The sequence below is a fragment of the Aphis gossypii genome, unplaced genomic scaffold (genome assembly GCF_020184175.1).
Source record: "Aphis gossypii isolate Hap1 unplaced genomic scaffold, ASM2018417v2 Contig01145, whole genome shotgun sequence".
Classification (NCBI taxonomy): Eukaryota; Metazoa; Arthropoda; class Insecta; order Hemiptera; family Aphididae; genus Aphis; species Aphis gossypii.
In genome coordinates, this window is record NW_026083484.1 from 4,504 (window position 1) to 20,132 (window position 15,629).

At 24.1% G+C, this 15,629-nt stretch overlaps 1 protein-coding gene across 1 annotated transcript; it reads left to right on the forward strand.

Annotated features, from left to right (window-relative positions):
• Nucleotides 1-14,689: 14,689 nt before the first annotated feature.
• On the forward strand, nt 14,690-15,531 carry LOC126555822 (uncharacterized; the record flags this gene model as incomplete). Its single annotated transcript, XM_050210700.1, has 4 exons — nt 14,690-14,896; nt 14,988-15,116; nt 15,208-15,330; nt 15,406-15,531. Coding segments are annotated over exons 1-4 (571 nt in total), but the record flags the coding sequence as incomplete, so codon positions are not given.
• Between the last annotated feature and the right edge of the window lie 98 nt (nt 15,532-15,629).

The following is a 15,629-nucleotide window of genomic DNA, read 5'->3' on the forward strand; positions in this document are numbered from 1 at the left end:
TTATATATTAAAATTATATCCTATTAAACTTATATTATTACATGACACCTAAATATTGAACTATGTGTTATGTGTTATGGATTTGCCGTTGGGATAATTTCCGTCATTAGCATGCGCCAATGAATAAGAATCAATTGAAAATAAGGACATCGTCAAAACATAAAATGAATAATCATCAACATAATAAACCTATTAAATTTTTATTTTTAATCATAACTTGTAAATACAATAATTCTAAATCCATATAGTATATATAGGCGCATTATTGATAATAATTAATAAAATCGTATTTGTAGTAGAAATAATGTAAAAGTTTATAGGATTAATGTTTGAAATCACGTCATGTACCTATTTGTTTTTCAAACAACTAATGGACTATTTTCAGTATACGTATTACAATATTATTATTTAACACGTCCATAAATACATTTCAATAATAATAAAAAAAAAATACTTTTAGATTTGTTATAGTTACTACATGGCATAGGTGTCTGTATATGTTTTGTGTAAAAAAAATATAATCGTAAATAAGTTAACTATTTTAAAAATAAAACAACGTATGTTTATTATATGCGTGTGCCTATTTAACGTGAATAATAAAAATAAGAATATTTAGGGTTCAACATACCCACCAATATCCATTCATTACATGTATGTACAGGTTTTTTGGCATTGATAGATATGAACAATTAAATTATTTATTATGCAGAAAATTACCATACTCGTGCCACAAAAAATTAACCATTGTACATTGTATTTATTTTGAACATACGCCGAAACCGGTTAATGATGGTAAGAAATATGCAATAGAATTCGAAATATCGTGTACAACATTTAATATTATTTCAAAATTGATAGGTTGAGAACTCGCGACACTAAAGATTATTTAAAAAAAATTAGACTGTTTAAAATTATAAACTTTAAATAGGTATTTAATTCTAATTTGAAAAAAGAAATTGCATTATTTTTGCAGAATAACTAATAACAGTAATAAACAATGATTTTATAATATTTTATTTATTTAAACTCACAAGTTATTACAGTTTAATGTTGTATACTTATTCTATAGTACAGTATAGTTTATGTATAAAAGTGTGATATAAAAGGCAATAATATTATATTGACCCACGATGAATGACGCCAAAGATCGTTCCAATTTTTATTGTAAAATTATAAATCTTAAACTGACAATTTTAACACTTTACTTTATCTTCATATGTTTATTAAATTCAGTAGGCACCTACACAAATTATGGGCAAACTAAAAATGTAAATATTGTGTAGGTATAGTGTGTGTATTGTGTACACTGTACAGTGTACATTATATTATATACTATACACAATTTTTTTCTTGCGTATATCGTATATTATACTTAATAACCACATCAACAATATTATTAATTTGAGTCCAAAATATTGAACATTTTATTAGCCATTAATTATACTGGATTTTAAGTATACTTTATACCGCCTGTTCTACTATCCAACACTTACCCAGTACATGTGCTATAGCCATAACGCTTGGGCTTAACGTTAAGTCTATATATAGACACGGTCCATTTTATGATTAATTTTACTGGTGAAAAAGTATCAAATTTTCAACAATGATCCGACAGTGTGCGGAAAAAGTATACTCCGTTATAATGTATGTATTATAATAAAACGTTATACACTCATAGATTCATCGAGAATCCGCTGAATTGTTCTAAAAAATAACTCTCATTCGACCGTTTGAAATATTACTTTGAGTACGTAAAAAAGGATTTATATCCGCGTTGTTCCGGCCCTAACCTTTCACCACCACATTTCACGGTCACAATAAAATGTATGCCACCCATCCCGGTTTATAGAGATTTTTTTTGGGGGGGGGGGGGCTACACCGTGGTTGTCGATCAAATATTTAGCTGAACATTGCTATGTATACACTATATCACAATATAATATATATCTAATATACGATATTATAAAGTGGTCGTCTCCCCACTTGAACATGGTTTCCCCGCAAATGCGACCGGCACCGCAGCACGTTTTTTGTTACATAATTTTCGTTTCACAATTATTATTTCGATATAGCAATATAATATTTATGCACTGGCTCCTACATTGCGTCCTCCTGAAACTGTGCTATTAAATAATATATAATATGATTGTGGTGTCGTTATAATATGTAGTATGAGTGGTCTAAATCTGTGCTTGAATAATATATTTATCATTGAATATTTTTTTAAAAATCATTTCTTAAAAAACCGACTATGGTAGTTACTGCCAATGGAGTATTTTCTTTCCCCCCCCCCCGATTTCTCGATCGATTTTGACTTTATTCGCGATCGAAATTGGTTACTAGCAGGTTAATTTTGTGAACAGCTATATCGAATAAATAAATAAATTTCATAAAATAAAAATAATTTAAATATAGATATAGAAGGTTACTAGTGTATTTCGCCAAAACTTGAATTTCAAAAAAAAAAAAAAAACTTGGATTTCCTATTGGAAGTACTACAAGATCAAATTTTTACCAAAAAACCAACTGAAAAAAGAAGATTAGAGCATATTTTCTGATCACAAACGCAATAATTACACAAAACAAACAAACATCATTAAAACATTTAAACCACCAATAATTCTCTCTCTCTCGTTCAAAACCTACATAATATTTTTCTAAAAAACAATAAAATTATCATGTAAATACGTAAATCAAGAATACAAAGATAGTGAAACATCAACTACTTTGTTATTATTCTATTCAAACAAAATTAAACTTTTAATTTAAATAAAACCTGTTGTTAATTGGCGGTAAATGGCCCACGGCCGAATGCAAAAAAAATAAACAGAAAACCTTAAAAAAAAAAAAAAAAAATAAAAAAAAATAAAATTCTGTGTATTTAATCCCAATGTAAAAGATTTCAGATTGAGTTAGTTTTTTTATCAAATTCGATATTCCATGCTAACATTGTACCATACAAATTGTTCATTTATAATTGTAGTGTACATTCTAATATATTATTTTGAACATAAGAAAATATTAATGTGAAAAAAGTAAATCTTAATTTTATGGGTGTAAACGTCCCTAGTTCAGTTGAATTAGGCTTATATCAAATTACATTTTCATGTTTTAACAGTTGAAATGATAACAATTATCATGTGTTTCATTGTAGTGTTACAAATAATGTGGGTAAGTTTAACATTTTATATATTATAACTAAAAACTAAAAAAAAATAAATCTTATATTTATATGGTTGTAAACGTCTGTAGTATCAGATTGAATTAGCTTTTTTTCAAATTCGATATTCAATGCTTACATTGTACTAATAAAAATTGATCATTTATGTTGTAGTGTATTCAAATATCAGTTTTTGAACATTATATATAATTTATTTAAAAAAATAAAATCTAATATTTATTTTGTTTAACGGCCCTATTCAGTTTGAATTAGCTTTATTGAAATTAAATATTCAATTCTAACAGTTGTACTATAACAAATTGATCATTTAAAATTGTTTGTAATTGAAATATAACATTGTAAACATTTCTATAATATCAATTAATTAAAGTAAAACCTTATTATTTATATGGTTTTAATACTCATAAGTTCAGTTTGAATTAGGTTTTATCAAATTACATTTTCTGTTTTCAGTTGAAATGATAACAAATTGATCATTTATAATTTTAGTGTTATCTAATAATATTTTGTAGCATTATTTTAATACTATTGTAAAAATAAGTAAAATCTTATTCTTTATATGGATGTATACATCCCTAGTTCAGATTGAGTTAACTTATCAATTACATTTCATGTTTTACAGTTGAAATGATAACAAATTGATCATTTATATTGTATGTAAATCTAATATCATTTTATTGAACATTATATTTATACTAAATATAAAAAAAAGTAAAATCTTATTTTATATGGTTTGTAAACGTCTTAGATCAGATTGAATTAGCTTTTTTCAAATTCGATATTCAATGCTTACAGTTGTAACTATAAAAAATTGATCATTTATAATTGTAGTGTAATTCAAATATCAGTTTTTGAACATTATATTAATATTTATTGTAAAAAAATTAAAATCTTAATATTTATTTGGCTGTAAACGTCCATAGTTCAGTTTGAATTAGCTTTTTTCAAATTAAATACTCAATTCTAACAGTTGTAACTATAACAAATTGATCATTCATCATTGTAGTGTAAATGAAATATAACATTATCAACATTAATATAATATTCAATGTTATTAAAGTAAAATCTTAAAATTAATATGGGTAAAAATCTCCCTAGTTAAGTTTATTTAGCTTATATCAAATTAAATTTTCATGTTTAACAGTTGAAATGATAACAAATTGATCATTTATAATTGTAGTGTAATTGAAATTTAACATTATTAACATTACTATAATATTCAATGTAATTAAAGTGAAATCTTATATTTATATGGGTGTAAACGTCCCTAGTTCAGTTTGAATAAGCTTATATCAAATTAAATATTCAATGCTAACAGTTGTAACTATAACAAATTGATCATTTATTATTGTATTGTAAATCTAATATATTATTTTGAACAGTAATAAAATATTTAATGTAAAAAAAAGTAAAATCTTATATTTATATGGGTGTAAACGTCCCTAGTTCAGTTTGAATTAGCTTATATCAAATTACATTTTCATGTTTTACAGTTGAAATGATAACACAATTGATCATTTATAATGGTAGTGTAAATCTAAATCAGTTATTGAACATTATATTTATACTAAATATAAAAAAAAGTAAGATCTTATATTTATATGGTTGTAAACGTCTGTAGATCAGATTGAATTAGCTTTTTTCAAATTCGATATTCAATGCTTACAGTTGTAACTATAAAAAATTGATCATTTATAATTGTAGTGTAATTCAAATATCAGTTTTTGAACATTATATTAATATTTAATGTAAAAAAATTAAAATCTTAATATTTATTTGGGTGTAAACGTCCCTAGTTCAGTTTGAATTAGCTTTATTGAAATTAAATATTCAATTCTAACAGTTGTAACTATAACAAATTGATCATTTAAAATTGTAGTGTAATTGAAATATAACATTGTAAACATTTCTATAATTATCAATGTAATTAAAGTAAAACCTTATTATTTATATGGTTGTATACGTCATAAGTTCAGTTTGAATTAGGTTTTATCAAATTACATTTTCATGTTTTACAGGTGAAATGATAACAAATGATCATTATAATTGTAGTGAAATTCTAATGTAATATTTTGACCATTTTTATAATATTCAATGTTATTCAAGTAAAATCGTATTATTAATATGGGTGTAATTGTCCCTAGTTCAGATTGAGTTAGTTTTATCAAATTCGATATTCAATGCTAACAGTTGTAACTATAACAAATGTTCATTTATAATTGTAGTGTACATTATATAGTATTTTGAACAGTAATAAAATATTAATGTAAAAAAAAGTTAAAATCTTATTCTTTATATGGATGTATACATCCCTAGTTCAGATTGAGTTAACTTATATCAAATTACATTTTCATGTTTTACAGTTGAAATGATAACAAATTGATCATTTATAATTGTAGTGTAAATCTAATATCAGTTATTGAACATTATATTTATACTAAATATAAAAAAAAGTAAAATCTTATATTTATATGGTTGTAAACGTCTGTAGATCAGATTGAATTAGCTTTTTTCAAATTCGATATTCAATGCTTACAGTTGTAACTATAAAAAATTGATCATTTATAATTGTAGTGTAATTCAAATATCAGTTTTTGAACATTATATTAATATTTATTGTAAAAAAATTAAAATCTTAATATTTATTTTGTGTAAACGTCCCTAGTTCAGTTTGAATTAGCTTTATTGAAATTAAATATTCAATTCTAACAGTTGTAACTATAACAAATTGATCATTTAAAATTGTAGTGTAATTGAAATATAACATTGTAAACATTTCTATAATTATCAATGTAATTAAAGTAAAACCTTATTATTTATATGGTTGTATACGTCATAAGTTCAGTTTGAATTAGGTTTTATCAAATTACATTTTCATGTTTTACAGTTGAAATGATAACAAATTGATCATTTATAATTGTAGTGAAATTCTAATATAATATTTTGACCATTTTTATAATATTCAATGTTATTCAAGTAAAATCGTATTATTAATATGGGTGTAATTGTCCCTAGTTCAGATTGAGTTAGTTTTTATCAAATTCGATATTCAATGCTAACAGTTGTAACTATAACAAATTGTTCATTTATAATTGTAGTGTACATCTAATATATTATTTTGAACAGTAATAAAATATTTAATGTAAAAAAAAGTAAAATCTTATATTTATATGGGTGTAAACGTCCCTAGTTCAGTTTGAATTAGCTTATATCAAATTACATTTTCATGTTTTACAGTTGAAATGATAACAAATTGATCATTTATAATTGTAGTGTAAATCTAATATCAGTTATTGAACATTATATTTATACTAAATATAAAAAAAAGTAAAATCTTATATTTATATGGTTGTAAACGTCTGTAGATCAGATTGAATTAGCTTTTTTCAAATTCGATATTCAATGCTTACAGTTGTAACTATAAAAAATTGATCATTTATAATTGTAGTGTAATTCAAATATCAGTTTTTGAACATTATATTAATATTTATTGTAAAAAAATTAAAATCTTAATATTTATTTTGTGTAAACGTCCCTAGTTCAGTTTGAATTAGCTTTATTGAAATTAAATATTCAATTCTAACAGTTGTAACTATAACAAATTGATCATTTAAAATTGTAGTGTAATTGAAATATAACATTGTAAACATTTCTATAATTATCAATGTAATTAAAGTAAAACCTTATTATTTATATGGTTGTATACGTCATAAGTTCAGTTTGAATTAGGTTTTATCAAATTACATTTTCATGTTTAACAGTTGAAATGATAACAAATTGATCATTTATAATTGTAGTGTAATAGAAATATAACATTATTAACATTACTATAATATTCAATGTAATTCAAGTTATATCTTATTATTTTTATGGGTGTAAATGTCCCTAGTTCAGATTGAGTTAGTTTTTTTCAAATTCGATATTCAATGCTAACAGTTGTTACTATAACAAATTGTTCATTTATAATTGTAGTGTACATCTAATATATTATTTTGAACAGTTATAAAATATTTAATGTAAAAAAAAGTAAAATCCTATCATAAATATGGATGTAAACATCCCTAGTTCAGTTTGAATTAGCTTACATCAAATTACATTTTCATGTTTACAGTTTAAATGATAACAAATTGATCATTTATAATTTAAGTGTAATTGAAATATAACATTGTAAACATTTCTATAATATTCAATGTAATTAAAGTAAAATCTTATTATTAATATGGGTGTAAATGTCCATACTTCAGATTAAATAAGCATTTATCAAATTAAATATTCAATTCTAACAGTTGTAACTATAACAAATTGATCATTCATCATTGTAGTGTAATTCTAATATAACTTTTTGACCATTATTATAATATTTAATGTAAAAAAAGTATAATTTGGTTGTTAATATTTATGTAAATATACCTACTTCTTTTTAATTTTGTTAATAAAAAGTAATATTTTCATTTTTTTTAATTGAAACTATAACAAATTGATCATTTATAATTGTAGTGTAAATGAAATATAACATTATCAACATTAATATAATACTCAATGTTATTCAAGTAAAATCTTAAAATTAATATGGTTGTAAATCTCCCTAGTTCAGATTGAGTTAGTTATTATCAAATTAAATATTCAATGCTAACAGTTGCAACTACAGCAAATTGTTCGTTTATAATTGTAGTGTACATCTAATATATTATTTTGAAAAGTAATAAAATATTTAATGTAAAAAAAGTAAAATCTTATATTTATATGGGTGTAAACGTCCCTAGTTCAGTTTGAATAAGCTTATATCAAATTAAATATTCAATTCTAAAAGTTCGAATTATAAAAAGTTGATCATTTATAATTGTAGTGTAAATGAAATATAACATAATGAACAGTATTATAATTTTCAATGTCATTAAAGTAAAATCTTATTATTAATGTGGGTGTAAATGTCCATACTTCAGATTAAATAAGCTTTTATCAAATTAAATATTCAATTCTAACAGTTGTAACTATAACAAATTGATCCTTCATCATTGTAGTGTAATTCTAATATAACTTTTTGACCATTATTATAATATTTAATGTAAAAAAAGTATAATTTGGTTGTTAATATTTATGTAAATATACCTACTTCTTTTTAATTTTGTTAATAAAAAGTAATATTTTCATTTTTTTTAATTGAAACTATAACAAATTAATCATTTATAATTGTAGTGTAAATAAATATAACATTATCAACATTAATATAATACTCAATGTTATTAAAGTAAAATCTTAAAATTTATATGGGTAAAAATCTCCCTAGTTAAGTTTATTTAGCTTATATCAAATTAAATATTCAATTCTAACAGTTGTAACTATAACAAATTGATCATTTATAATAATAGTGTAATTGATATATAACACTATTAACATTACTCTAATATTCAATGTAATTAAACTTAAACCTTATTATTTATATGGTTGTATACGTCATAAGTTCAGTTTGAATTAGGTTTTATCAAATTTCATTTTCATGTTTTACAGTTGAAATGATAACAAATTGATCATATATAATTGTATTGTAATTCTAATATAATATTTTGTACATTATTTTAATACTTATTGTAAAAATAAGTAAAATCTTATTATTTATATGGATGTAAACATCCCTAGTTCAGATTGAGTTAGTTTTTATCAAATTACATTTTCATGTTTAACAGTTGAAATGATAACAAATTTATCATTTGTAATTGTAGTGTAATTGAAATATAACATTATTAACATTTCTATAATATTCAATGTAATTAAAATTATATCTTATTATTTTTATGGGTGTAAATGTCCATACTTCAGATTAAATAAGCTTTTATCAAATTACATTTTCATGTTTAACAGTTGAAATGATAACAAATTTATCATTTATAATTGTAGTGTAATGGAAATATAACATTATTAACATTACTATAATATTCAATGAAATTAAAGTAAAATCTTATTATTAATATGGGTGTAAATGTCCATACTTCAGATTAAATAAGCTTTTATCAAATTAAATTTTCAATTCAAATTGATCATTTATAATTGTACTCTAATTGATATATAACACTATTAACATTACTATAATATTCAATGTAATTAAAGTAAAACCTTCCCAGACAGCCATGCCGGAACATATAATGTTTTCATAATATTCTATCTAGTTTATAAATGAAATATTTAAAATGTAATATCATTTTAATATTTTAAAAACTTTATAAAAGAAATATTATTTTTCAAAACATTAATTTAATGTTAAAATTATATTATATTTTTAATATTACAATTAAAATGTATCAAGTATATTAATGTAATATTTAAAAAAAAACTTCTACTAACATTTGGTTCAACATATTTCAATAACATTATATGTATAAATTCAATTAATATTTTTCATCATAACATTTCCAAAATATTTTGGATACGTTTATTTTAAAATATTATTATTACGATTTAAATCTTAAACTTAATTTTAATGATCCGCTATGGTATGAAACTTACGTGTAATGTGTATCACTACTATCATCACTAAAGACTATATTTGCAAATAGAAACATCGACCATCGTAATTTTTAAGAAAGTCAATAATAAAGATGTGTCTTTCAAACAAGTGTGTCATATTATTAGGTACATCTTCTGTATATTGTATATTCGCCATTGGCGGATACCCCCTTGAAAAAAACCCTAGTTGTACCACTGATTATAGTATAATATAATATTATAATAATATGTCAGCTGCGTCTATTTATTTCTTATAATATATTGTTCAAAAATACAGTGGGGTTTCGTTAATCCGAACGAAATTGGGGAAAGAGGTCATTCAATCTACCTATACGACATAAAAAAAAATCAATTTTCTTGCACTTTAAATATTTTTATCTGTGTTATTTTAATTTGTATCAAAATTATAATAATTATGTACCTATATTTATATACAGCCAGCTAATATATATATTGTTACATATTATGCTGATTAAATACCTTAACCCACAAACGTTTAAGCAACATTAGTTCTTTGCAGTTTTCAACCCATTAAATGACCGTAATGTATATATATATAGGTCCGTAGGTATTCAGCGCTATTGTAGCTTTTGTCGCCTTTGAAGTAGATATTTTTGTAGTGGGCAAGAATTCGTCAATTGACGTTCGTCTCTAAATCTAAATTCTAAACCACAGTAGTACAGTACACGTGCGATGTACGAACGTAATCGACAAATATTATTACATTATTATATACATACATACAATATGGTACATATTATAATATGTGTGTATTAATATAGCGATACGACAATACTATATTTATAGTGGTCAAGTCTATTTGGATTAACGAGACACTACTAACTGTAGTATAAAAATAAACGCAGATATTATAAATTAATTGCAATGGTCAGACGAGTGGTTGTTTTTCTGTGGACTTGTGAGGGCCCATAATTATTAATAAATTACACTGCATGTGCATATTAGTATTACACAATATTTAATAAAAATTAAAAAAAAGTACACAACATATCTCAGGCTTATCGCTGATAATATATTATTGTTCATCAATTTGTCGCCAATCGACGAGTGAACTTAACGTATACCTAATATGTCTACGCACGAGTGTTGCAGATGTGTAGATAAAAATCATAAAATGAGTATTATCGAATCTATGTCTAATCGGTGGGGTTTAGGCGTGCGGGTCGGGGGGGGGGGGGTAATTTGCAGTTTTCGTGTAGCGGTCAGCGGACTTCTAATAATAATTATTATTGTTCAGTTGTCATTTAATTTACAGACTTATAGTATAATATAATGTGTTATATTATTATATTATGCGCTATAATATTTTAATCTATTCTGTGATAATACAGCTGTAAGCACGGCGGTTAGTTTACCATCCGTTTATTAATTTAAAAATTATAAATAACTTTATCGTCTTTCCGAAAAGGAAAACACGTCGGGCGACCGTATGCAAGCTGCGGTTAACGCGTTTATTTATTACTATTGATAACGAAAATATTTCGTTTTTGTTCTATAATATTAAACTATTATGGTCATAACGATAGCTCATTTTGTCACCAAGTCTAGTGTTTGTGTATTGTGTAGTTGTGTCAACTGTCAGTGTGTGACTATTTTTATTATTATTTTTTTTTTAATGTGTTACACTACTTACACTGTTACGTTTGTAGTGTTGACTCGTGAAATTCAAATTTTATTGTGTTAAACTGTCTTAAGTATTATAGCTGTGAGCTGTCTACTATTTTTGCGACGTTCAAGTAAGTACCTTATTCATTGATTATTATTATTATTAGTTGTAGTTGCTGGCTTGTAATATTATTACCTAATAATTATAATACAATTACACTACACACGCATACGTTGTAAACTAAAATGTAAATTTTATATTTTTAACAAGAAAAAGAATATGTAGGCAGGTACTTCAAAATATTTTCTAACTAGCGAGTTATGTATATAGGTATCTATAGAACTATAATACTAACCTATTATTTTACATTAGTAATTACTTATTTAGGTATTCTAGCGTTTATTATATTATTACAAATTATTTCATTAGAATAATAATTTAATCTGTTAATGCAACATTGAATTAATTTTTCTTATTCTAATATAAATTATACTCATAGATTATATAATTTTTGTAATTATTATTTATTTCTATCTTAAGAATAATATGCTTCCAACATTTTAAAAATACTTATAAATATTTTTGAATTTATAGCAAAAAACTAGGTACCTAGTAGGTATTAATGGAATTATAATGTTTGCATAAATGATAGATACAGTAATAAACGGAAAAGATATAGGTAATCGGGGTTATAATGTATAAAATATAATATAGGTACCTAATTATTACTACAATGATTTGTTATTCAACTAAATATTGAGACTAAAAAAATAAGGATAAATACCTATCTACTAAAGTCTAAAGTACTATTCAAAATAATCACCTGTTTAAAACTATTTATCTAAAAAGATTTTGTATAATTTTATTTCTAATTCTTAGTTTGATTGAGTAAATAGCCATGTAAATAGTTAAATAATAAGAGGTATATTTTAAATTATTTATTTTAATATAAACTATTCAAAATGCAATCTGAGAGAACTTTACGACGGAAAATTAAAAAAGAATTAGATTCTATACAAATGTTAAATTCTAATAATGACAGTAATATAGAAATTTATGAAATAGCCGATACTACTTTTTATAACACACCTTCAATCAGCACAGATGATTTGTCTCAGACAGTAACAGTTTGCAGCCAAAATATTCCATTATCTCAAGAAGTAGTATCCTCTATTGATTCAAAAAATGAAACAAATGAACTTTATAATAATTTAACCGATGAAATTCATCACAATGATGGTTTGTTACAAATATCTACGGAAACTCCGTCAGAAAGTACAGACAACACTTCTTTTAAAGATGATTTATGTAGATGGGTAATCGAATGTAATGTGCCCCAAACCACTGTAAATAAATTATTGCATTTGATAAAACAACGAGATATTATAAATACTAATGAGCTGCCATGGGATTCTCGGACTTTATTATTTACTCCTCGCACTAAAATATCAAACATCCGTGTGGTCGAGCCCGGTTATTATTATCATTTTGGGTTAAAAGAAGGAATTATTAGACATGCATCTTCATATAATTTGTTAGAAATAAAACTTATGATTGGTATTGACGGATTGCCTATTGCAAAAAGCAGTAATAGTCAATTGTGGCCCATTTTAGCTTATATTGAAAATACAACTAAAATTGTTTTCCCTGTTGGTATTTACCATGGTTATTCTAAGCCAAAAAACAGTAATATTTTCCTAGATGATTTTATATCAGAAATAAAAAATCTTATAGCAAACGGTATTGTTTTAAATAATTGTACAAAAAAAGTATCAATAAGTGGGTTTATTTGTGACAGTCCTGCTAAAGCATTTATATTACAATTGAAAGGCCATTCAGGATTTTCTTCATGTACTCGTTGTATCCAAGTAGGCGAATACTATAAAAACCGTGTCTGTTATCCTCATTGTAATTTTTCTCTTAAAAGAACACATGAAACATATGTAAAAAAAATATACGAGGAACACCACATTGGAGATACTTTATCAAGACTTATAGAAATACCTGGTATAGATATTGTTAAAATGTTTCCACTCGATTATATGCATCTAGTGGCACTTGGAGTTGTAAAAAAATTGATTTTACTTTGGTTGCATACAGGTCCAGTACAAGTTCGCATCCCCGGCCGTAGGATAAATGCGTTAAATTCTTTACTATTGAACATTAAATCATGCATTCCCTCTGATTTTCCTAGAAAAACTAGAATAATACAAGATTTTGGAAGGTATAAAGCTAGTGAATTAAGATTTTTTATACTTTATATTGGACCTATTGTGCTTAAAAATATTATTACTGAAGATTCATATACAAACTTTATGGCTTTACATGTGGCAATAATTATATTAATTAGTCCTGATTATTCTTGTTATTTAAATTATGCTAAAGAATTACTGAATTACTTTGTTAAGTCATTTGAAATAATTTATGGCCGTCAAAATATTTCACAAAATGTCCATTGCCTTTTACATTTAACAGATGACTATGAACACTTTGGCCCTCTAGACAATTGCAGTGCGTTTCCGTTTGAAAATTTTATGAAGGAATTAAAAAGTAAAGTTAGGAAACATGAGAAACCACTTGAACAATTAATAAATAGATATAAAGAAATGTATAAATTGCCTGTGACTTTACCAAATGTATCTATAGACCTACCAATTATGACTAAAAAACATAAAAATGGACCATTAGTTGACAATATTAAAGGAATACAGTTTAAAAAAATTATTTTCGATAAATTTAAAATTGATACTACAGTTGTTAAGAATAGTTACATAATGACTAATAATAGTGAGATTGTTCAATGTTTGAATATTATAAAAACAGATCATAGTATTAAATTAATTGGAAAAACATTTGAAAAGAAAATGGCTTTATATTATAATCCTGCAGATTCTTCAATTTTTGATATTTATACTGTTGATGCACTTAGTAATGTGATAAACTGCTGGGACTATTTGGAAATAAAAAAAAAAATGATGATCATTAAACATGATAATATATTAGTTGCAATGCCAATACTCCACACATCATTGTAATTTGTAAATACCTACCTAGTTATATATATATTCTGTAAATACTATTTTTTTGTTATAAAATGTGTTAATTATTATTTTGTGTAATATTATAATTTTTAATTTTAAGAAAAATTTTAAAATACTATTATATTTTTATTAAAATAGTATTAATTTAAATTGTATTCAGCTTAAGACAAATATTGTTAATCATTAATTCATATACTTATATAGCATAAAAATATTTATGTACCTACATACTAAGTAATTACCTACCTAATTTGTTGTCTAGTATCAGAGGTTTTTAAATGCTACTACTTGTAAATTATTTAGTTATTATTTATTTGATATTAATATTATTTAGATTATTTGGATTTCAAATCATGTGGGTAGTGGTTCATTTTGTTAATGACAATGCTGTAGAGGCGGTGCCTGAAACATGGTATAAAAAAAAAAATAAAACATGTGCTTGGCCAATCATATTAAAAAATTCTAAAAAACACATTGTAAAACAAGATTATCCAGACGAAAATAATTATAAGTGGTATCCTGCGAGGATTCTTGGAAGGAAATATGGTATTTATATAATTGAGAAATATCTATAATCTTCAATATCTACCTATCTAAATTTATATTTTATTTTATTAAATTATTGTTGGTTATGTAGCAACTTTAGAAGAAGCTCGAAGCAAGACAAATGTTGCCCAGTTTCAGTCTGAACTATCTGCAAATGATGAAGATTTAATTTTACAAAATAAATCCAAATGTATTGGAAGTCCACCCTCGTTAAAGCCAAGTAAATTTTTTTTTCTAACTTTTAGTAGTTTTTAATTCAATTTTAAAGATATTTATAATTTATAAATAATAAAATATTGTTTTCTTTGTAGGTAAAATGAAAAAAACGGATACTCAATCAAAAAAACGTGTGTTTGACGAAATTGATCATAATGATTCAGATATTGATAATTCCGACGATGATCCTGACTATACCCAACCTCTGTTTATAGATGGTATGTATTAATATTGTTGATATACTATTATAAGAATAGCCGTACCTATAATTATTAAAAATAAAAATGCTGTAGGTAAAATGAAAAAAACTGATACTCAATCAAAAAAACGTGTGTTTGACAAAATTGACCATAATGATTCAGATATTAAAAATTTTGGCAATGACTCTGATTCTGACTATTCTCAACCTATGATTCAAGGTAGCATGTGTTAATATTATTGATACTATAATATATTAAGAATAAAGTACCTATACCTTTTTAATAAATAAAATAATATTAAAATTCTTTAGGTATAA